The sequence below is a fragment of the Motacilla alba genome, chromosome 1, assembly GCF_015832195.1.
Source record: "Motacilla alba alba isolate MOTALB_02 chromosome 1, Motacilla_alba_V1.0_pri, whole genome shotgun sequence".
Classification (NCBI taxonomy): Eukaryota; Metazoa; Chordata; class Aves; order Passeriformes; family Motacillidae; genus Motacilla; species Motacilla alba.
Genome location: NC_052016.1, coordinates 62093528 through 62117766, shown reverse-complemented (window position 1 = coordinate 62117766; position 24239 = coordinate 62093528). Strand labels below are relative to the sequence as shown.

The window sequence follows — 24239 nt, the reverse complement described above, 5'->3', positions numbered from 1 at the left end:
AGTCAGCATTGCCAAATCTGTAGGACTCAAGGGGATGAAGCTTTGGGGAGCAGTGCCTGGCTGTGCCTCCCTGCCAGTTTCCTGCTCCACTACTCTCTGAACTGGAGAGGCTGGTTTCAGAGGCCAGCAGCCCACAGCCCTCGTGCGGCACAGCACACGCCTTCGCTTGGAAAAGCTGCCTGTGCTGCTTTGGAGCATGTTGTTTCCAGCGCCCGTGTGCATGGCAGCCAGGAGGCCTCGGGCACCGACTCATCCTTGCACCCATCCTGTCTTGCTGCAGATGCAGAGCCCAGCTGCTGGGCACCCTGGCAGCGGCTGGTGGCACATTGGTGTGGCAAGGAGCAGGAACGGTGGCAGAGTCGTCTGTGTGCCCTGAGTGAAGGCTCTGGCGTGGAGCACAGTCGAGCAGGATATACACTGGTGTGGTGGAAGCAAGGCAAAAGTCAGCTGGTAAGAAATGTGGCTTACTCATATGCCTTTCTTGAAGGATGAGGTGAACAGTTGCAGCAGGATAGCACTGTATTTGTAAATGTGCTTGTCAGGGTGTTTATAGAGTGTGTGAGCACCAAGAGCTTTACAGCAAATGAAGGTCTTGCCTTCAATATTTAGAAGTATAATTGTGCTTGGTAATCAAGGGTTAATTCAGTTTCTGCCTTACTTGAATGTTCATTTCTTTCACTTGAGGTGGCCAAGTATTTTGGACCCTCCCACACTGGATGCAAAATTATGCTTAGCATGCCTAGACATGTTTGCTGCTTGCAGTGTTTTAACATCATTTCCTTGAACAGTAGCAGCAGAAACATTTTGTCTGGGAACCATGCTAGTAGAACACAACCACTCCCATCCATTTCACAAATGCAGACTTATTTGGAGGACCTGCTGAAGGAAAATGATGGTCATTGATTTGTTTCATTCTCTGGCTCAGAGCTTCATTCACAAAATACAACTGTCTCTCATTAGCCCTGCAAAGTACATCTACTGGCTTCAGACAAGTATGTTTCAGGGAGGTTCCCTGATATGCCAAATTTGCAGGAGAGGGCAGCTCCCTCCCATTGTGGCAGCACACATTACAACAGTGTAATACATGACTAATCCGTTCCTAGAGAAATAATTCCTCTTTGTCCTGCAAATAAAAACCGATCAGACTTGCTTCTCCGCTGCCACATGCTCTGTGGAGTCATTTACACCTGTGAAAACCAATGTAAAAAAGTAGTTATTATGTATGTTGGAATGGATTTAGTCATCTCTCCATGCAACTTGCACAGAAGTAAATGATGGTGCAGGACTGGAAAATCAAGGTTTGTTTATTGAAAGCAGTCCTTCTACTCCCAGGGTCAGGCCTGTGGTTTGGAAGATGATACAGACAATGTCTCAGATGAAAAACAGGTTGTACTTGTACTTTTGAAATCTTCACCATAATGTAGTTTTTGTGAGGATTAACATTCTGTAGGAACTCCTCTGTTTTACACAGTTAATCTGACGCTTGCCAAATCATAAAAGAAATTACACATGAAAATTAATTTTGTTCCTTGTTGTTCTCTTTGCTTTGGAGGTCATTTCTCCTTTCCTCTTTATGCAATACAAGCAAAACCCACTGGAGCAGAGCTTTGATCTATAGGCAATCCCACACCTCATTAAAACTGACAGGGATGCTGGCCATACTTTGTTCAGGAAGGAGCAATTGAGTTCTTTTATGGCATAAGATAGCTAAAAACGAGCAACTGCTGTCCATGGCACAGGGGTGCATGGCCAAGAGCTAAGATGAGCTAACTTGTATGAGCAAGCACTAATTTGGGAAAAGTCAGGGAGACTTTTCTAGGGACTGCTTGTGAGTGCAGCAGCAAGAGCGCAGATTGGTTGCAGCTGTGTTTGCCTGTGTGCATGTCTGGGACCGGAAACACCACGCAAGAGCCAGCAGACAGTGGGAGAAGCAGTGGTGTATGGCCCTGAGAAAAAGCCAAGGGACAGCTTCTTCTGGGCAAGCATCCTGGCTGGAGCAGCAAACTTGGACTGCTGCACAGTTCTCCCTCCCATTTGCTTCCTCTGCGTGCAAGGAAATGGGACGTGGCTGTACATTCTTTGTAAATAAATAGGATTTCGCTAAGGAGCTGACTGAATTCATCATCGATTCCCCCCCACGTCCCTCTGCAGAAAAATCTGGCAAAGTGCTGAATATTAGTTAACTCTGTAGGTCAAAGTTCTGTATGCAAAACTACAGAGCTTTTCAGTACTGCTAAAATAGTCACCAGAGACCCTGCAGATATCAAGGCAGTCTCTGAAATTCAGACCTCAAAACAGCAGTTGATCATTTCAGTTGCTGATGATCTTTCATGGATTTTTAATGCCTGGTATTTCTGCAATCCATATTAAAAGTAGCTTTTATGGAACAATAACAAGAAACTGCTTTCTCTGATCCCTTGTTTGGAATGTTTAATATAGTCCAGATGTATCTGTTGAAAAGAACTGTAGTCAGATACAATATAGTTGTGAAATATTTATACTCCAGTAAGGTGTTTGATACATGGAGCTGTTTTGAATAATTTCTTTATTTGTGTTATCTTACGGTATCTTCTTATCAAGCTGCTCTAAGCTCTTGCAGATTTATGTCCACATTTAGGTACCCACAGCGATTACATTATCCACCTCAGATTGACAGTATGCTCACCCCAGCACAGCTGAATAAAGCAGAGTCCTTCAAGAAGTCTCTGTCCTGAAGCTGAAGTGTATTCTGTGTGTGCTCTGACACCTCTGTAGCGGGACATGAAGCCTTAGCCTTAGTGGGAAGGCAGGTTTGCAGCCAAGGATAAGACTGTAAAATGCCCTCAACTCACCTCTTTTCCTGGAGCTTCACCCCAGGAGACAATTACAATCCAACAGGTCTTTGGTTCAGAGGTGCTTTACTGATGTGGAATACAAATTTGGGAGGAAAAAAATTGCTGCTTTTAACTCCAGCTATATTTATCAATCAGTTCTCCTCCAGCAAAGCACAGCGGGTGCCTGGAGCCTGGAATGAGCAGCTGGTGTGGCCAAGGGCAAGGCTGTGTTACTTTTGGCAGCAGTGCTGGCAATAGCTGGCTGGAAGCATTTGTAAAATTATGGCCTGTGGGGGCACTTCTGGTTTATGCTGACGTGTGTGCAGGCTGCCACCAAAACAGGCCCTCTCACTGGCTTATCCTGACACTGGTGTTTGTTCGGCTGCAGGATCAGCTGGCTGCCAAAATTGATCCTGCTGGAAACTTCTTTTTTTTCTTTTTTTTTTTTCTTTTTTTTTTTTCTTTTTTCTTTTTTTTTTGTAAACTGGATTAGCTTTCAGCTCTGTTGGCAAGCCGATCTGGCTTAACGTGTGGCTGCATGAGTGTCGTAGCCAGCAGAGAGAAGGCATCAGGAAAGCATGACTAAGGAAAGAGGAAAGGATGGAATGATGACTTTTGCTACTGTGCCAGTAGCACAGTCTTGTCTTGGCTTAACCCCCCGAGAATCTGCCTGTCAGGGTAGGGTTACCTGTTACAACTTGAGTCACGTTCGTGGCTTGCTTCCACTAGATGAGAAAAATCTTACTCTTCTTTTCCTCACTCTTCTGACGTTAGACCTGGTGATTGTCTAATCTTGCATTGGACTGATTTCACTTGTTGAATCAGCACAAAACTCACCTCAACAAAGAAAAGGGAATAGTGTTCTGCTTACTGAGTGGGTGGAATCAGCTCAGTAGAGCATCTGCAGAGGATGGCAGAGCTGGGACAGGCAAGGGGAGTAGTAGCTATCAGCTCTGAGGTTGCTGACTGAACCACAACTCAGAGCTTCAGTCTCAGAAATCTCCTGGCATACTGCCTATTAGAAGAGCCATGATCTGGGTTCTCTCTGTAGTTTAAAGATGACAGTAGATGAATGCCCTTTGTCTTACAAAAAAAAAATATGGTGCTTGTCTTGAAAATCTGGAAATTACCACTATCGTATAATTCCTTCCAAATTTCTACCCCTGTATTTTCAACCCTCCCATAACCAAGTGGCATTTATCCTAACACCTCCTTTCAACTGGGCCTCTCCTTTGAGCCTAGATTTCCCTTGGCTTTGTTTATCTATTACTCCACAGATCTACAAATGTTCTTTTCCATCAGCCAGAGCTTTTCTCCGAAGCTTCCACAACCAGCCTTTGATGCTGCCTTGGGAAGACGCTGCCTTGGGATGACCTTGCTCTTGGATGCAGGAATGCAAGCTCATGAAGAAACTGCTACTGCAAGTGCTGCTATTGAAGCAGAGTTAGAATGTATATAAAGATGAACTTGTATGTATGCAAAACAGTTGTGTGCAACTCAGTCAGATAAGAAGTAGAAGAGTGACCAAATTCTATTTGATTATGCTCAGGACAGCCGTGGGACACTTAAGTAGGGTGCTGGCTAGGCAGTGTTTCTATGCACCAAGCACAAAAATCCTGCTGTGTGTTTGCCCAGAAGTTTAAGCTTTCCTCTTTGACAGAAGAAATCAAAGGCAAGGAGGGACAAGAACATTTTCAGGTGGACCTAATGAAGAGGCATTATCGCAAGTGGGCAGGGAACCACTCTTCCACCCATTCAGCTCCTTCTTCATTCATAATGAGACAGAGTTGGACCAGCCCAAAGAATTAATAGAGAATAAATGTACTGTAAAAATACATTAAAATGTTATACGAGAAAGAGATGGAAATAACGAGCAAGAAATCTAAAATGCCTATCTAAATGTTGTTGTTAATCTTTAACCATAAAATTACAGAGAAGATTAATAGGACCCAGAAATTCTTGATATAAAAGTGGCTGTTGGGAAAGTGTAGACAAGGAGTGCTCAGCAAATGTAGATGCACAAGCATTGGGATATCAGTTGAAAGCAGCTTAGGTGGTTGAGGGAAACTACCTGGAATTACTTGTTTTTAATAAACAGCAAACAAGATGCTGGACAATTAAGAAGAAACAAGCAGGATGTTGAAATACATCTGAAGGTCTCGGTTGCTTTTGTGCAGCAACTCTACCTGCTGGAGCTGTTCTCCAGTGGATAGTGGAAGAAATGCCTCAGTGTGTAGGCACTCTGAAAGGGATTTTCAAAAATCCCTTGTCCCTGGTCAAACTGTTCCCATTGAGTTCGGCTGAGCAGGCAGGCCAGCTTGGGTGGGGCAGCAAGGAGAGAAGGTGAGGAGTAATTGGCTGCAGTGGATTGGGGAAGCATAACCTTGGCATGTTATTGAATGGCTTTTAAGAGCCAGATTCCTAAATAATGATAAGAAATATGTCAGATGTGCAAGAGAGCTTCATTTGATAGAAATACGGTCTGATTTGTGATGTTCCTTGTGTGGGTAGTCCTGGAGGTGAAGAGTCTCCCCTGTGCTGATGAGTGACAGGACTGCAATGGGTGCCGAGTAGGGGAGTGAAGGGATACAGGAGGCAGAGTATGTACATTTGAGAACAGCTTTTGATGGAGTATTTCACAAAGTCTAACTTGAAAACAAGTTCCGTTTGACTTTGATGTAAGACTGAGAACTAACAGAACTGCAAAAGAACTACCCAACACAAAGGTCCTCTGACATCTCAGCACTTCCAGACTCAGTTTCATAGTCCTGTAACTAGAATGTTCTTTCAAGTGGACATGGAATCTCTTCTGCTCCATCTCCCTGGGACTAGTCAGTTTTGTGGAAAACCTGCACTGGTTTTGCAGGGCACATTAAATCTCCAAGAGATTCACCGGCTGGAAACGGTATAACCAGTGTGTTCAAGTGAATAAGAATGAGTCGCTCTCCTTTTATGAAGCACATAAGGCTATCTGTCTCAAATTATGTTTTCTTTTAATAAGTGCTTTCGGAAGGTGGCAGATTCCCAGCAGGATTGTCACCCAGCAGCGCCCCTCCTTAGGCTGTGCAACGTGCGCCTGTGAGCTGCAGGCTCAAGTGTAATTTAACAGAGTTAACAAACAACAGAAACCCGTATCTATCTCGGCGGAGGCACAGGCTGCAGCCTCGGCCGCTGCCTTAGGCACGCAGCATCCACCGCCGGCCCTCTCTCCCGGCAGCTCCGGAGGCCTTCCTGGCCGCTCGCAGGCAAGCGGAGGAAGGGAAGAGCCGCAGCGGCTCCTGCCCCGGGGCTGGATCGGCGGCCGCGGGCCAAGGTGGGTGGGACGGCGGGGCAGCCGCTCCCGGCCGATCGCTCCGGCGGGCCGGGGCCGGGCGGCGGGGCGGGAGCGGCGGGCCCGGAAGGCGGGCGGCGGCCGGGGCGGGAGCGCGGCGAGCCGTGCGAGTGACCGAGGCGGCCGGGCCCCGCCTGCCCCGAGCCCCGCGGCGCCGGCCGGCCATGGTGAGTAGCGGGGCCCGCAGGACGGGCGGGCGCGGCCGGGCGAGCGCAGGCCGCGGCTTTGTGAGAGGCGGCGGCAGCGGCCGGAGCCGCCGGTAGCGCGGGCAGCCGCCATCCCCCCTGAGCCCCGCCGTGCTTGGCGGGGCGCGGGCGGACCCGCTGGGCCTCCGTGCCCTGGGCTGCACAGCCCCGCGGAGCGCGGAGCCCCCGGGAGGCCAGGGCCGGCGGCTGGCTGCAGTGCCGTCGTTTAGGGGCGATTCCCCGCTGGAATTGGAGGGGGGGTTTGTAACCAGGAGCAGCAAGGGAACCTCTGCCAGGTCAAGGGACAGTGGGGGTGAGCGCGGGGCCAGCGTTGGGGCAGCCCCTGCGCTCGACAGACCGCCCAGCCCTGGGGGTGAAACGGTGTTCACGGGGCTGTGAATGCACTGAGATCGCTTATTTCTTCCGGCCTTCCTGCCTTTGGAGGGTCTGGACGTGTCGGATCTGCCTGGTGTTCCTGGAAAAGCCTTTGGCCATGAAATACCAGGTTTGAAGCATGGGCAATTTACCCAGGTCTTTTTGGCTGTCTGGATAGCAGCCTTCCAGTAGCTGAAAGGAGTCTATAGGAAAGCCAGAGAGGGACTCTTCATCAGAACTATAGTGACAGAACAAGTGATGTGTACAAACTGAAAGAGGGGAAATTTTGTTTAGATATTGGGAAGAAATTCTTTACTGTGGGGGTAGTGATACTGGAACAGGTTGCCCAGGGAGGTTGTGGATGCCTCAGTCCTGGCAGTGTTCAAGGCCAGGTTAGGTAAGGCCTTTGGCAGCCTGGTCTAGTGGTGTCCCTGCCCGTGGCAGGGGGATTTGGGACTAGATAATCTTCAAAGTCCTTTTCATTCCCTTAACATTCTATAATACTATGTTGCCTGCTGCTCATGGAGGTCAGGTGTTCCCCAATAAAATGTATACAATGACCCTCTGTTAGATTGCGGTTTCTCTCAGTGCAGTGAACAACGTTAAGATCATAGCTGCTGGAAGGAGGCTTTTCCATCTCCCTTCCCCTCTGTGTGGGACTCTTTTCAGGGCTGATTCAACACACCAGTCTGACAGAAGGCTGATGAAATTGCTCACAGGGGGTCCTGACACAGACCAGGGTCCTTGCCAAGGAAGGGAGATGTGACCTCTCTTGACTAGCTCAACTACTTGTAGAAATGTAGCTTGACTTGGTCAAGTCTCATTTAGAACAGTTACCCGCCATTGCAGGAAACATGTAATGCAGGGGTTATCTTTTTGGTCTTTTTGAAGCCTGGTGAAATTCTGGTTTCACTTTCAGCATGCTGCTGGCTGATAAACCCAACTTCTGTGCTGAGAAGCATGCTAAATGAATTTTTGTCTGGAGTGTGGGAAAAAGCTACTGTGGTTGTTTTTGCTTTTATGGTTTGATGTTGTTTGTCATTCTCCTTCGTAATGATAAAACTGTGCAAGTTGCTATTTCTGATGGGTGACATCTGTTGGGTTTGTACCCAGAGATGCTTTTGGTCCGTGTGCTACAAGTGGGGAATTCCAGGGGCACCCAAACCTGGGTCAGAGGTTACACAGAGAAATTCCCAGTGGGAAAGTTGAAATCTAGCTGTAGTTCATCACACAAATACCAGTTCATCACACAAATACCAGGCTAAGGGATGTTTCAATCCACGGACAATTTACTGACTGAAATTAAAGAAGACAGAAGTTAATCTGTTCAACCAGTCATACAGGTCTTCAGTATTTTTGGTTTGGTATTTCTGGTGTTGTAACGGGGAGGGGGGGAAGTTTGTAGACCTGCCCATTTATTTTTTTTTAAATCCAGTTTGTAATGTTGTATAAAGGTTTGGAAATTCAGTTATATTCATAAAGCCTAATTATGTAATTTGGTAAGTGGGGTTGAAATGCAACAGGACAGTTTTAGTTGGATTATGAAGCCTTTTTGTGTATGTTTTTTGTATTTTTAGGAGTGTGAAAATCTTCAGTGTTTGTCCTGCAGTTTTGATCAAAAAGTGTTATAGTAAGCATTTTCTGCATTGGTTTGCAGTTCTTGCTGTCAGGCATGCAAAGCTACTTTTCCAGCTCCCTAACTGGGAAGTAAAATCCTCCCTGGGAAAGGAGATGGACCAGAGCAAATATTTTCTGCCCTGTGTATTTCCATTTACTAAGAGATGGAAAACTGTCATTTTAGTTTTGTAGTTATTATCCTCTTAACACATGAGCAGAACTGATCTTTGTGCTGCTACTGTGGCTAAAAGCTATGAGTACAAGTTGGAAAGAGAGAGCTGCTCACAAAAAGGAAGATTCAAGAGTGGAGGGATGAAATTATCATCTTCCTGTCATCCCATTATTTTTAGCACTAGGAAAAAGATGGGAGAGAAACATTACTTTGAGAGCATGAGAGGTGCTTCTAGGAGAACTACATTCTCCTCATAGAAAATGATGTTTCTGAATGGGATCTGTGGGCTTACAGGAAACCCATTAGTTAGAGTTATTAGACCTTTTCTCTGGCACTTTTCCCCCAGTTGTAGTGGTGGCTTCTTCTGCCTCCTTTCTTTAGTTGTGAATAAAAAAGCTGGCAACTTCTCCAAAGTGTCTTTTCTCCAGCAAGCACAGAAAGTATGTGGAGGGGCATAGGCACATAAGCATGGTTGTCTCAAGCACAACTGCACGTCATGCTGTGAAAGTTGGGATTGGGAGGGAGGGTCCTGCTGAGGCAGGGAAGCGATGTTGTGAGCCGGCTTCCCTTTCATTGCTGGGCTTGTTAGTCAGCCTGGAGGCTCACGCTTAGTATGCCTGCAGCAAGACAAGGGGCAGGTCCTGGGCACCTCACTAAAGGGGGCTCCCAGAGCACCACAGGCCCCCAGCCCACCCATTCATTTCCTGAAGGGCTCTATGGGTTCACTGTGTGTGTGCCAGCAGCAGCAAATGGCATGAAAAATTAAGGGATGTGCCCTAGGGAAACTGTAAAAGGGAGGGGATCGGTCCCGGGCTTTTGTTGATCCCAGGTGTGGACCGTACACAGTGGCAGGTCCAATGCGGGACCTAAGGACTGGTGGTCTTTGTCCTTCGCTTTCTCTGTTTTGCATCTTTACTCTCTCCTCTCTTGTTCTATCCCAGCAAGTGCGGCAATCGGATTTTGCCCTTTGCTCTGTGCTGAAGTTTGCTGGGAGAGTTGGGAGCTTGGTAAACTTCATTGCAAAAGACTTGTTTGCGAACACTTCTGACAACAACTAAAGAGCAAGATAGCTGTCGGAGTTAAGGTGGCTATATAATAAAGGATAAGAGTTCCCTGATACAGGACTGCTGTCTTTGTTCAGCCCACTGAGAAGTTCTGCTGAATTTTCGGGTTGTGACAATCCCTCCTCCTCACTTGGAAAGCATGGGAGGTTTGCTTCCACTTCCCAAGAATAGCTTTTACTGTGAAGTCTTACTGGGACTATGGGTCCTTTTGTGAAGAAAAGTCAGGAGTGACCTCACTTTTCTTCCTGATAGTGGACTTTGCTTTCCTTGGGTCAGTGGTATTGTTTTTTCTTGGCTCCCATGTTTTCCACTTCATATTTCTTTGAGGGGACAGAAACCTTAGAAATTACATCAAAACTAACGAAGGCATTCACATGCCTTGATGTCACAGCAGTACTTGGATGCACTTTTCTGTGATGTCTTTCAATTTATAAAAGGAATTTTATTACATATATATGAATATATGTTGTATAATACGGAAAGAATTTATGCAAGGAAAGCATCTTTCTAATTATAGCTCAAAACAAAGTGTATGAGAGCTTTGGATGATACAGACTGTCACCTACTTTGGTCTTTATTAGCTACTTGTTTTCTTAGAGAATGCTGTAAGTTACAAGGTGTCTGCATCTAAGAACTTGGTTTTAGTTAGAGGCAGGGCAGTGCACTGGGTCTCTTCACTGAGACTTTCCAGTAGGAAGGATTACATGATAAATATTCTTCCTGTAGGTTCTCTCCACAGAAAGAAATTACTGGGGTGTGAATGCTGTGAGAATGGAATTGGAAATAGAGATTGAAGATGAGTAAAAATGTTTAACAGTTTTGTTTCATGATGGATTATCGAGGATTATGGGCGTCTGTTATTTGAAGTATTTTAACTTTGTGCCGAATGGCTCAATAGTAACACATTCAGTTGGTTATTTAAAAATACTGCAGGAGGAAGAGAAAATCTAATTCTTAAAGTGAGTGGTGACTTTGCTTTGGCCTTGCAAGTAGAGCAAAAAGACACATTATGTATTCTGTAGCAGCAGAAACACTGCAACTGGGCTTTTTGAGTCACTTTTAGTATTGTCTACAGTACCATAGCGTGGGGTTGAAACTGGAAGCTTTGGATGAGTGAAGCAAGCAGAAAGTAATCAAATCTTAGCAGACTGTATTGGCTGCGTATCTTCTGTGCCAGTCCCATTTCTGTGTATTGCATCAGCAAGGAAAGATGTCAGTCTTGCACTGTTATTATGATTACATGAGTTATTTTCCTTAAGAATCCTTGCTGGGATTGGCAAGTGTTCTTTTCCAGCATTTCTAGTTGAGAGTCCAAAAAAATGGTTCTGCCTGAGCACCATTGCACCATTCTTGTGCCTGCTATTTGCTGGCCAGGTACCACAGCTAAGGGGGACTGGCTGCAAAAACCCAGCTGAGGCTCTGTCTTAAGGATTCTGGAGAAAAAAAATACATCCTTTCCTCACTGAGACATGTCTCAGATGGAGATTGGTTTTTGTATGGTCTCCTTGAGGGAGAAATAAGTTTTGTAAGTTCTGTTACCATCTTTTTTCTCTTTCCTAGGACATGATGGAGCTCCTAGAGGAAGATCTGACCTGTCCCATTTGCTGTAGCCTGTTTGACGATCCTCGTGTCCTGCCCTGTTCACACAATTTCTGCAGAAAGTGTCTGGAAGGAATTCTTGAGGGAAATGTGCGGAATGTGCTTTGGAGGCCATCCCCTTTCAAGTGCCCCACGTGCAGAAAGGAGACTCCTGTCACTGGAGTCAACAGCTTGCAGGTCAACTATTCCCTGAAAGGTATCGTGGAGAAGTACAACAAAATTAAAGTAACTCCAAAAATGCCCGTGTGCAAAGTGCACAGCGGGCAACCCCTTAACATTTTCTGCAGGACAGACATGCAGCTGATCTGTGGGGTATGTGCCACCCGTGGTGACCACACAAAGCATGTTTTCTGTTCCATTGAAGAAGCTTATTCCCAGGAGAAGCGGGCTTTTGAAACCTTGTTTCAGGGCTTTGAAACTTGGCGTTGTGGAGATGCCCTCTCACGGCTGGATACCTTAGAGACCAGCAAGAGGAAAGCTCTGCAGATGCTGACGAAAGATTCTGACAAAGTGAAGGAGTTCTTTGAGAAGCTGCAGCACACGCTGGAGCAGAAACGAAATGAGATTCTGTCTGACTTCGAGACCATGAAGCTTGCAGTGATGCAGGCCTACGATCCGGAAATCAATAAACTGAACACGATTCTGCAGGAGCAGCGCATGGCTTTTAACATTGCGGAGGCCTTCAAAGATGTGTCTGAACCCATTATATTTCTGCAACAGATGCAGGAGTTCAGGGAAAAAATCAAGGTGCTCAAAGAAACCCCTTTACCTTGTTCTACTGTGGACATCAGTCCCACAATGAAGAGCTTTGATACCAGCCAGTGGAATGGAATAAAGCTTGTTGATGTGGACAAGCTTTCCTTGCCTCAGGAAAGCAACACTTTCAAATTCAAGATTCCCTCAGTCTTTTCACGCAGATTTATAGTGAACTCTCTTATTTTCTTGCTCATTCTTGCTGTCACCAGAATGTCATTTGTGGAGTCAGTCATTGACAATCTCCAGTGCTGGAAATCTCAGTTCCTTACAATTTGCTTGTCCTATTTGGCAGATACCGTGGAGATAGCAGATCATGCAGTCTTTTACTGGGAACAGATGACAGATGGAGCTTCACTGTTAAGAGAAAAATGTAAAAACTATACGCTGGTTGTACTGGATAACGTCGCACAGTTTGTGTGCAAATATAAACTGTTGTGAAGTGTCTGCTGGAATATAAGAACTAAGAGAGATCTGGGGAATAAAACATGGAACTTCTTAAATTAATTGGTCTTTTCAGACTTTCAGTGAAAACATTCAAAGATTCAAAATGATTCCAAAACATGCATAATGTTCACATAGTTTGAGCACTGCTAAACCAGAAAATGAAATGGAGCTTTGAAAAACACTTTGTGGATTCTTCTTTCAGTGGTGATTATGGGACTATTACTCACTGTAAATCATTTTTCTTACCAAAATATAGGGCCAAACTGTATATTTAGTTTGATGTTAATGTAATTGTAGAATAAGGTAAAAGATTGTAGTTTAAGAAAAAATTCTAACTGGGAGATTGTTTGGAAAGAGGAAGAAGAGTTGTGTCTGAGGTGAGCACTGTGCTGACAGGTTTGCTGAGGACTGCCCTTCCACTGCAAAATGCAGCGTGCATCATTCACGTTCTGGAACCAGCTTCTATCTGATGATGTTCCTTCTCTCTGAAATAGCTATATGGTTTGGTTTGGTTTTGTGTGTTATCTTTTTGTATAACCAAATGTTGTAATTACCCTGTGCATTCGGATCACATGTTCTATACAGAAATGTATCTTCAGGGCAAGCATAAATTCTAGAGGTGATGATAAGAAGAAACTGCAGGATGGTATGTGCTTTGTGGATAGTTCATACTTTGCCGTTTACTTTTCCGACATCAAATTGTTGGGGTAGCTGGGCTGTTTTGTTAGATCCATGTTTCTCTGAAGCCACACTTTCTTAAAAGCTGGCCTTAACATAAAGAACTTAGTGCAGTGAAAGGCACGCAGGGGTCTGCCACAGGAAGGCAGCCTGGGCTCTAGCCCTGCAGTGGTGGCAGGTAAAACAGCTGCTCTCCTGTCCCTCTCTGCCTCTCCAGATTGCAATTCCAAAATCCAGGAAAAATGACTGGATGATTCCTGGAACAGGTTGTGTGATGCAGCAGGTATATGGATGTTGGTGGTGTTTGACCAACCTTGTATAGGTTCTTCTGCTGTTGCTGTATTTTTGTGTATCTCGTTTCAGGACCTATTTGAATTTTCTGGTTGTATTGACTTGGCCTTAGATAACAGTGATTCAAAGGAAACCTTAAGCTTGAGTTCTCTGAAGTGCCCTTCTTCCAGAGCATACAGTACTGAAATGTATTGCCTGAAGCACATTTAACCTCTTTTTGCAGTGGTCGTATGAACAGCAATGTATGAAATGAAAACGTTGAACTGACATTTCTAGAAAACAAACATAATGTGTGCCATCCTTTAGGAATATTCATTTGCCTCTCTCAAGGTTTCATAAATTGTGACAGTCGATTCACTGTATTCCAGTAGTCCTTGCAAGCTGTTCATTTAAAAAATAAAAGATTAAATTCCAAGAATTCAAAGTCTCCAAGCAACCAAACCCAGCAAACAAAACTATTGTACATGATATTTACATCTTTGTTGCCTGGGAATCCTGTTGCTGCTCCAGACCTCACTCCAAACACTTGCTAAAAGCATGCAATGATTTTTGCAGCTGCCTTGCAGTTTAGGAAAGATCAAGTCACAGATGTGTAGAGGAGAGAGCTGCGATTCCTGAGTTGGTGAGGCAGCCATGAGTAGTCGAGAGGTGGTCGTTCTGAGTGTGGGAGGTGTGAGATTTGTAACACGGGCTTCCACCTTGCAGCAGTTCCCTGAGTCCAGGCTGGCACAGATGGTGAATGACAATGACCAGGAATTTAAACTGGTGAATGGAGAGTTTTTTGTGGACAGAGATGGAACTTTGTTTAGTTACATCATGGACTTCTTGAGGACTCTCCAGGTGTCCTTACCAACTGATTTCTCAGACTATCACAGGCTGCAGAGAGAAGCAGAATTCTATGGACTCTACTCCCTGGCCAACCTCCTGAGCCAAGAACATTTGCTGAAGCCAAGGCTGGAGATCTTGGAAGTGCGTTTTTCTCTACAAGAAATGCAGGCCTTTTTCCGGATCTTTGGTTCCTGCAGTACCACCATTGAGGCACTAGCTGAGCAGATCACTGTGTTTACAGGGCAGCAGTCAGGACAGGGCTGGAACAGCCCTTTTTCTTCCCAGAAACCACTCATTCCGCTTCCTTTGGAAAGACCCTCTCATCACGATATGGTTTTTCTGTGTGGTACTGAGTATTCTGCTGGTGACCAGTTCGTGGCCAGGTACCGTCCCTAGAGTGACTTCTCATTACAGACATGTCTTTGTGATTTGCAGTTCATGAAGTGCGCGGTACATGCTAGCAAAGCTCATTCTAAAGAAACTGAAAGAAAAGAAATACGTTTCCTTCTTTCTGTTCAATGTTACCTTTTTCTAGTTCTGAAACACCCAGTTTAATTTGCTACACTGATTTGCCTGTTCTTCAGCTTCCTAAAGTACTGTTCTTGATGTTTGTTTATGAGCGCTCTTGGGTTTTTCTCTCTGCAATTTCCTCCTCACTCACTTTAGAATTTCACAGTATCGCCTTCCACAGAACAGGAAAAACACAGTAAAAGAAGCAAAGGAAACAACGTAAAGTAGATTACTGAGTGGAAGCCTAAAATCTCCACTAGCTTATGGTGCAAAAGGCTTTCATATGGAAAACAGGAAACAGAATGGCAAGAAGGGTTAAAAACTCCATTGGAACTGAGACAGCATTTCGGGGACTGGAAAGCTTTTGTAGAGCTTTTTATTAGGGGGAGGGAGAAAAGACAGATTATTAACTATATGCTTCACAGTGGGTTTTCTTTGAATTCAGAGCCAGGTTCTGTTTTTATTAAGATAACTGTGTATCAGTAATTTTTGTGATAGCAGTATCGTATTCTAATGACTGCTTAGGTTTTTTAAACTATCTTTTGCTGGATGTCTCTATTGTATGGAGACATGTTCTTACTGTATAAGAAAATGTTAACCTAATTTGTCCTCTGTGGCTGTTAGAACATCTGGGATTTTATGGAAATTTCATTGAAATATTTCCAGAAATATTCTATTGGAATATATGAACCAACACAGCAGTCTTTTGATTACTTTTTAAAGAAAATAAAGTTTATCTTTCTTCCAGCTTTCTTTGGCTAAGCAATTAGAATAAAAACCACATTGCATTTGTGAAGCAATATATATGTTTGTGTGCCAAACCTTAACTTTGTAACATATTACTAATTTTAATGGACTAGCAATTGGTTGAGTAGGTTATGGCAACTTAAGCAGTAGGGAAAATATTTCTGATTTTTTCATTTATTTCTTCGGAATTGATAAAAATTTCTCTTGCAGATCAATAGAAAATCTGATCTTGAGTAATGAAATAAGTAAAATTTTATTATGTTGCCTTGCTGAATTTCTATCTCCTTAGTCTTTGTGGTGACATGGACTTTTTTGCCTTTCTTGTGCTTTCCATGAATGTTTGGTGTACTTGCCTGTGAACTGTGGAACAGTTTCACCTGTCAGTTTATACATTTTGTAATAGTATTTTTACCTGACTTCTTCTCCTCAGAATGTCTGGATAGATTCTTACACTGTACTTTGTATCAAATAAAATCATTTGAGGCCATGTGAAAATGATTTTTGTATTTGTTACCACATGACCTGCTGTACAAGGTAACTTTGCAATAAATGTCACTGTTTGTAGAGAGAGATCCTGTGTGTTGGAGAGTGATGCTCTTGGGGTGAGCGTGACTCTGCTGTCCATTGTTTACTCTTACCTGAAAAACTTGCAGCATTGCAGAGCCTGCTGCTTATTTCTCCTCTGTTGAGACAAGATGGGGGTTGTGATATATATTTCTTAAGAAAGTAAGTTTTATGGTGGAGGAAGGTGTGAAAGGGAAGTGCCTCTTCCCCAGCACATAACTGGATGAACTGAGAAGAATTACTCAGTGAAGGAAAGAGTCCAGTCGTCTTTAAAGGAAGAAAAAAATATCTGGAGCCTTGGTTGCTGTAAACACAGTGCAGCTGTGCTGATCTGTGCTGTAAAGAAGTAGTTAAAGTGTGTTGTAACTGCCTTTTTTTTTTTTCCTCTCTGATTTTAGGTATGTTTCCATAAAGCCTGATAAGAGAAAGCTGATTAATGGTACTAACGTGCTAGGCCTGCTGCTTGACACTTTACTCAAAGATGGATTTCACCTCATAAGCACCAGGACAGTCGCCAGTGAAGAGAAGGTTGAATGCTACACTTTTGAGAGGATGAAGAGGGCAGCAGGCCTTGCCATCATGGTGAACCAAACCCCAGGGAGCTCTGGGATAGCACAGGCAAGGAGAAGCCAAGTACAGAAAGGGAAATAAGGGCTTTTCCTTCCATCTTTTGAATGTAGAAGAGGGATGTGTGAGCACTAGTGGCCTTTTTTTTTTGTTGTTTTGACTTGTTTGAAACTGCAGCTATTGAGGGAAGTAACAAACACATTTTCTTTCAAGTATTTAGCAGAAAAAATTACTTTCTTGCCTTTTACTGCTCTACGCTCTTTAAGTAAAAGAAGCCCAGATTCAATACTGGCTTCGTGGACCAGATTTCAGCAATTCCAAAAGTTGTTTTTGTTTTTTTCTCTGTGGCTAAAATTTACATGAGGACTCACAAAGCATCAGCCATCCCTCCCAGAAAATTGTTTTTATGTTCTGTGCTAATTTGCAAGTAGGTTTTTAAAACATGGTAATACACGAAGATGATGCAACTGTCATCCCAACAGTTACAAGTGGCTGGGGGAGGAATGCAAACCCAAATGATGGATTAGTGCTTCCACTCACTGATTCTCTTGCAGTTGGCTGAAAGGAATGTAAGGGGAACACCCCGAGCTGTGCTGCTGTGTGGCTTTGTGAAAGCCATCGCTGAGGTCTGTGAAATAAGGTGTGACTGTCTCTTGTCCTCTCCTCCCACTCTGGTGGCATTACGATGCTCTTTGGTTCCGAGAATTAAATGATAAAGATCATTTGTGAACAGAAGGTCAGTTAATTTTTAGTGCTTTCACCACAAAAAGGATGAAAATGTGATGAACAGCCCTTCAGATGAAAGAGTTTCAAACAAAGTAGTGCAAAGGATTTTTTTAGTACTTGTTAAGTACAACACTGTTGGAAGGCTTAGCAGAAGTGGCTTTAAGAGCCTTGTTAGTCCTGTACAGGGCTTTGTAAAGATGCCAAAATTAGCTCAGGTACTGAGAGAGGTAAGTTAATGAAGCTTTATAAATTAAGAATCTTTTGTCCTTCCATCAAGGCAGGGAAAGAAGATAGCAATAACTTCAGGGATTCATTAGTTGCATGTCAGTTTTGTTGCTGGGAAAACACAGAATTCACAGAATGACTAGGTTGGAAGAGACCTTAAAGATCATTGAGTCCAACCCATGCCCCAACACCTCAACTAAACCATGGCATCGAGCGCCACATCCAATCTGTTTTTGAACACATCCAGGGATGGTGACTCCACCACCTCCCCAGGCAGACCATTCCTGAACGTTATGAGTCTTCATGAAAAACTTTCCTAATATCCAACCTGTATTTCTTTTGATGCAGCTTGAGACTGCACCATCTTCCCAAGGCTTCGAACAGCCCAGGAGAACCCCTCGGGCTTTTTTGGCTGATGACTTATATCTGGCTTTTCATTAGTTTTAAAATGTGAATGCATTACGTTATTTGCAGCACTTGATAATGGGGGTGGGACTCAGCCATCTCTTTCTTGCCCTAAGGAGTTTCAGTGAAATGGATCTCTCCAGACGGGAAAGAGGTGCCATTGTCGGACACCTCTTTTCTTTGGCTACTGCTCTGGGGCATTTCAGCTTGACCCAAGTTCAGAAGGTCAGTGAGGTCCTCTTTGCTTCTTCTAGAGCTGTTTGAGTTGAGAATAATATGATTATGGGATTACATCTCCCAAGCTGCTTACAGGTTATATAATGAATATAAGAGTGAATGCTTCCACTTCAAGTGGGATTTTTTTGGTCAGTAATGTCAGTGTGTTCATATTTTTCTTGAAGCAAGGTATTTCTTACAGTGAGAACCATCATTCACTGAACAACCTCCCCACAGATGTGGTGGAGTCTCCCTTGTTAGAAGTTTTGAAGAGGATGCTAAATGATTTCATGGAGGCTCTGTATCACATGAAAGGCTGGACCAGATGATCTTTTGAGTTCCCTTTCAGCCTGGCCTGTTCCATGATTCTGTGGAGACCTTCTGTGAAGGTCTGTGCCAGAAAGCCTATCATGATGGGCTTTGAGGTCAGACTACTGTTGGTGATAGAGTAGACAAGCTATGTGGGATGATTGTCCCCACAAGTTGCTGTGCTGCAGACAATGCTCCTTGTTTGGAAACAATAATGTTGGTTATCGGGTGAGTTACTGGCTGTGGATATTGTAGGTGGAGTGACTAGCCAATATGAAGCACGAGACAAAAAACCTGCAAATTCTTACAGGGAAAGTTAAAAAAAGAGGCTTGAGGCTGTATTTAGACATTTGCCCTAAATGATCACCAATAGCAGCGATGTTAAGAGAGACAAGTTTCAGACCTGCTCATAGTAACAATTACACTGTTTCACCTATCACAAAAGTATGGGCTTTGTTTTCCTTGCTGCAGCAGCCACTTTGAAGAAGTTTGGATTCCAATTTTTTTTTTTTTTTAATAAAGTGAAAGTAAAGACAAAATACTTCAATTTTTAAAGAGCCTTAAAGTTTTTACCTATGCCATCATCCATGTTCGATGTCTTTAGCAAAATGAATGTTTGATACAACCATTTTAGTAACACTTTATAATGGGCTGAACACATTGGTTAATTTTTATTTAGCACAGCATCATTCTACGAATGCAATATTTGGCTCTGGAAAATATACCAGTGCAAGTTGCTGTCATGTAAAGAACCATATGTGCTTTACCTCACCCTTGGGTAACAGTGTGCTGTGGCTCTGTGCTTCTTTTGGAAGCAAAGCACATGACCATCAACAAGCTTGTGTTCCCAGAGTTCTTCCAGCATTTATTCTTACTTAGTTCTGAACTGAGAAGTGTCACCTTCTGTCATTTTGTGTTCCTGCAGAGAACATGATTAGGCTCTTACACAATGCTTTCACTTTGTTGGGTTTTTTTGTTTGTTTGTTTTTTTAACTAATAGTCCTTAAATAAGTTTGACAGCATGAGTGTGAACAACCTGATTGAAATCTGTTCAAAGCTTCTAACTGATACCAGTAGGATACCCATGACTTCAATGAAAGATTGATGGAATAAATTAATTGAAGCTGGTTCTTCAAGGAAAGCACCTTACTGGGTTTCTTTATACAAAAAAAAAAAAAAAGGAAGCAGCGATGATAGAGCTAATGGTGTTGTGTAGCTTCAAGCTACAACTAAATAGCAGTAATTATGGAGGAACAGGTGAAATTATGTTTATTTGCAGACAATATAAAAATAGCACTGATTTACTAGGAGGATCTTCAGCTGGCCTCCACCTTGCAAGGTTATTTATGCTACTATAAAGTGTTGCTGAGTCATGATGACAAATTTTCTGTGCCCCCTTTGAAGTGGTAACCTGCAGGCACCAAGGCAGGAATTTAGAAATAGTGGCCAATGTTTTTACTGCACCTTGTCTTCTGAAGCCCCAAACAAGCAGGGATGCAGCAGAGAGCAGACTGTATGGTGTGTGCTCAGCAGAGTTATTCACACAGAAGGGAACAGCTGTACAAGTGAATTTGGCTGGTAGGAACTATGAGTCTGAGTGATTTTAAAAGCTGCTTCGTCAAAACCAGATTATGTGCTAAACTGAGTACTTCCACCCAAACCTTGGCAGGCAATTCAACTCTGGTATCTCACAGCACAATCTTTGCTAGACTAACAGTGTGTTGTAGGTGACTTGGTTGTGCTTTTACATGTGACAGAACCAGAAGCTCTGATTGCTCACATCTAGCTCTCTTTTTGATTAAATGGGAATGGCATTTTGAGACATTTAGACTTTTATTTTCCAATAAAAGTAATTTGTTATCCTGACACAATCCGCTTCTTCAAGTCATTGCCAACTTTCTCAAGGGAATACCTTTATTTCCTGTGAAGATGCAAAATTTGCTGGTTTCAGTAAATTACACTGCTGTATTTGCCTTTTTATTCTTCCCTGGATTCAGCAGAAATGTGCAAACTGTTCCACTGCCTGCAATGCTAGAAAGGAACTGCCACAGTGCTGGGGCAGCCCTTTGCTCACTCACAATGAGCTCTCTGTCGCTTTGTAACAGGCAAACAGACAGAACCGTGGGGGAAAAAGAAACTGAATGGTGAGGCAGCACCATCATCCTGTCCCACTCACGGGGACTGCAGTTTACATGGCAGGAGATCATCCAAAATGAGGTGATAGCTAGCAGGATTTGCAAAAGGCAGATGATTCAGAAAAACAACGCCTCATTTGCTTTATGCTTTCTCATTTTAATCACTTTTCCCTCCTTTACAATTGGGTGTCATCCTGTGTTTCTATATTCAAGACTGTCAAGGGCTTTGCCAATACAATCTTGTGATGCTCATTGGATGTCTCAACAGGATAGAGGTACCACACTTTTTCCATCCACCTGTTCTTGCACCATGTAACCGTGTGGACTTCCTTTTCTAGTGATGGGTGACATTTTTTGTGCTTTTAAGTAACTATTTGCCTCCTTCTTCACACACTGGGAAGTCTCTCTTATCCCTTTCAGGGACATGTCATTTATTTACCACCTGAATTGTTCAGTATCCTACTGATACCAGGAAGGACAGAGTCTGTTGTGAAATACCTTCTCGTTCTTTGCGTATTGACTTCAATGACAGTTCATGAGGGTTTTTGTTTCTTTGGGAAGTGCAGTCACTGCATTCTTAAAGGTTCTGCAGTCAGCACTCATGTGATTGTATACATGATTAAGAATAGATGTTTGAATAAAGTTCTATATATTGATACAATAGATACTAAGTAGATAGTATCTTAAATACTAAGACTGATCTCTCTGTGCTGGCCATAGTACTGGGAAGTTTTCCCCTTTGCTAAATAATTCCAACTATTTTTCATTTACCTTCATAATTGAATTTCATGGAAGTAGTAGATCCTCCCTACAATGCTGTATATGAAGAATTAATAGCCATAGGGCAAAACAATGATGCTGGAGTAACTGCATCATGCCAAATGATAGTAACTTCTGTTAACTTTGGAGAAACTTTTCTGCCTAGTGAACTCTTCCCAGTTTCTACCTATTTTGGTTGGTTTCCAGCTTTCCAATGCTCAAAAATTCCCTTAATCTGACCCGAGCAAGGCTGATGTGCTTTTGTCAGTCTCTTGAGTGGGTAAGTCTCAGGTAGATCCAAGATAACCTGGGTGATATTTTGTTTGGATCCACAGGTGAATTCAGTACCAGAAAGCCACCAGAGTGGATCAAAAGTCCTGTTTGAGTTCACAACGAAGAGTTCATAACTTTGAATAATTTTTTTAAAAAAATTTGTTCCTAGATTGCTGGAAAGTGTTACTAAATATTCATTGAGAAACAAGCTGGGAATTATCCAAGAAGAGGAGGGAGGCTCATTGCCTCTTACTCCTTCTCTCTGATTTGTGCTGAACCATTGCCAGGCTTTAACTTTACAAGGTTTATTTTTATCGATTTTCAACAATAAACAGTGGGAGTATCTTAAATAAAAGATTTACAGTGCATCATGAAGAAATACAACTCCCTACCACATATTATATTGATCTATTCCCAAATGCTACTGAAACAGCCTATAAAACCTCAAATGAAGTCCAGTGATGGAGAACTTCCTCTCTCTAGTGACAGATGCATATGACTGTTATGTCTTCAGAAGACAATAAAAGGGAAGGGAGTGACTCTGCTTCTTTGACCATATCTTCAACAGCCCAGTTAAATCTGTCAACTCAATGTAATCCACATAAATAACGAATTTGGGAACCAAGGGAACTGCTAGTGTGTCTGAAGATTCCCATTCTTTGAAGCTGCTTCTCCTGCTGCAGTCAGACCGTAATTAGTCACAGAAGGCCTTGTTGTAACTAGAACATGGATGGACCAACAATGATTTGAATAGTCTGGTTCTAGCTGAAAATATGCCTGCAGCCCTGAATATTCTCAGATGGGTGGGTGAGATGTAAATCACTAGTCATCATATAAAATACAAATAAATCTGACTTCTATAAAGAAAAAAAGTCAGTTTTTTAGACCATCATGTAGTTTCTGCTGAATTAACCTCCTAAAGTGTGATCTGATGTGTAAATTTTTCCAAGAATCCTTCCACCATTTCTACTCTGTTTTCAATCTAATGGAACGGTTCAATAATTGGTGTCTTCTTTCTGGTCAGAAGGATGATGAATGTAGCCCTAAAGGTTGGAAACTGTAATGTGTACAAGTCTGCTGTAGCAAATTAATTTAGGGCTTTGCTTTCTAAGCAAATTACTGTTACAGCAGTCAGCTGAGTGCTTGCTGAAACTGTGAAGAATTAAACATTGCAACATTGTTCCATCCTGAGTCTCCATTGGAAAAAAAAAAAAAAAGGCAATAGATTGGAAACATCAAGTCGGGTTTTACTGGTACTTTGGAGTCAGGAACTGAGTTTTCTTTGAATTTCAAAGGCAGTTTGTAGCTTTCATTGAGGGCCTTCTGAAAAGGCTGGTTTATGGTTTTTGTTTTTGTTCCCCAGTGATATCTAAACTGAGCAATAAAATAATTGCTGACATACCAGTTTATTTACAATGCTGTATTCAACAATAAACAGAATGTATGCTGATCCTTCCATCCTTTAACCTTTGTGTTTTTACTATGTTTTCAGCGTGCTCCTCAGCTGGGTCCTGGTAGAATGGAGGAAGGGGCTACGTGGTGAGGGCAGGCAGAGATCCACAGAAACTCACTTCCTTCCCATTACAGAGAGGAAGTAAAGGAATACACTTAGGCTGGAAAGAGTCACGGCCTTTGTGGGACCAAAGAGACACAGCTTACTTTATTGAGGTGAGAACAGAGCTGCCAGAAATGTCAATGCCACAAGGAAAAGGAGATCTCATAGGGGTGAACAAATGGGTGGGTAATACCTGCTATAGAGCCCTGGAAATGGACAGGAGAATTAAATGTTCATGAAACTATAGGGATGTTTTATTCTTTTTCCAATGTGTTAGGTTAATGCAGCTATAGAATATCTTCCAGTAATAGTTCACATACCTGAAGAAGGTAATTTCTCTTTAGAAGGTAATTTCTGCATATGTGCTGTGAAGTGAAACATTGCAGGATCCAGACATCAGATGGATTAGTCCTGTTGATACTTCACACCTCGAAACAGAAGCTAAGATTTTGGAGGTCAAATAGATAAACTGTGAAGATCAGAATAACATCACTGTTTTGGTAGTGCTGGGGTGATAAGCCTACTGAATACTTCCTGGATATGTCCTGTTGGTGGCCTTTCTTTCAATGCCAGTTGCACTATGGTGAGTACTAATCCTGTCAGTAAGTTCCTAGTTTTCCATAAACTGGAAAGGTATTTCCTGGAACACATTGGTTTACCTTTTGTTTTCTCCATTTGCAATTCTATCCTTAAGCCATATGATATTTGAAGGAACCCGTGGGTTTCGGGCTGTAAATCCCCCCGGCTAGCTTGGGATTTATGCCCGCACGGATCCTACATGGGCGAAGTAAAGGACGAGAAGCGCTCTCTCTCCACGTGGTTCTGATGTCCTGTTTATTAGCTGGAAGGGGACATCTGCATCGTAGGGTTTCCAGGTGAAGAAGAGAGCGAACGCCCAACTCAAGGGACATTTATACCCGCGGAATGGGAGGCGGGGACAGAAGGCCACACCAGTGGGGAGGGGCGAAGGGAGGGGCTTCAAGGGACAAGACCACAGGTACAAGACCTCAGGTGTATCTGAGGGATACACCATTTGAGAAAAAGGGGGGAAACATTTGTATAACATAACACCCAGTGCAGCATCCAAATAACAAT

General features: G+C 43.2%; 2 protein-coding genes across 4 annotated transcripts; both read left to right on the top strand.

Moving 5' to 3' along the window:
- The first annotated feature begins 211 nt into the window (after window positions 1-211).
- Window positions 212-12405, top strand: TRIM13 (tripartite motif containing 13). Of its 3 annotated transcripts, none has more exons than XM_038153659.1 (2): window positions 212-450; window positions 11118-12405. In XM_038153659.1, exon 2 carries the CDS (start codon window positions 11121-11123, stop codon window positions 12348-12350), a length of 1230 nt encoding a protein of 409 aa, XP_038009587.1. In that variant the 5' UTR covers window positions 212-450; window positions 11118-11120; the 3' UTR covers window positions 12351-12405. The 3 variants fall into 3 exon arrangements, with proteins under 3 accessions (XP_038009587.1, XP_038009580.1, XP_038009573.1); XM_038153652.1 differs by lacking the exon at window positions 212-450 and adding an exon at window positions 5887-6126; XM_038153645.1 differs by lacking the exon at window positions 212-450 and adding an exon at window positions 6139-6311.
- A 1059-nt stretch (window positions 12406-13464) lies between these two features.
- KCNRG (potassium channel regulator) lies at window positions 13465-23844 on the top strand. Its single transcript, XM_038153665.1, has 2 exons — window positions 13465-14536; window positions 16373-23844. Exons 1-2 carry the CDS (start codon window positions 13959-13961, stop codon window positions 16623-16625), a joined length of 831 nt encoding a protein of 276 aa, XP_038009593.1. The 5' UTR covers window positions 13465-13958; the 3' UTR covers window positions 16626-23844.
- Window positions 23845-24239: the final 395 nt, after the last annotated feature.

What these genes read in the sequence shown, in the direction of transcription:
- KCNRG (XM_038153665.1), top strand. Translation starts at nt 13,959, where the DNA reads ATGAGTAGTCGAGAGGTGGTCGTTCTGAGTGTGGGAGGTGTGAGATTT. An exon ending in GGTGACCAGTTCGTGGCCAG is followed by an intron (nt 14,537 to 16,372) that starts GTACCGTCCCTA and finishes CTCTGATTTTAG; the next exon opens with GTATGTTTCCATAAAGCCTG.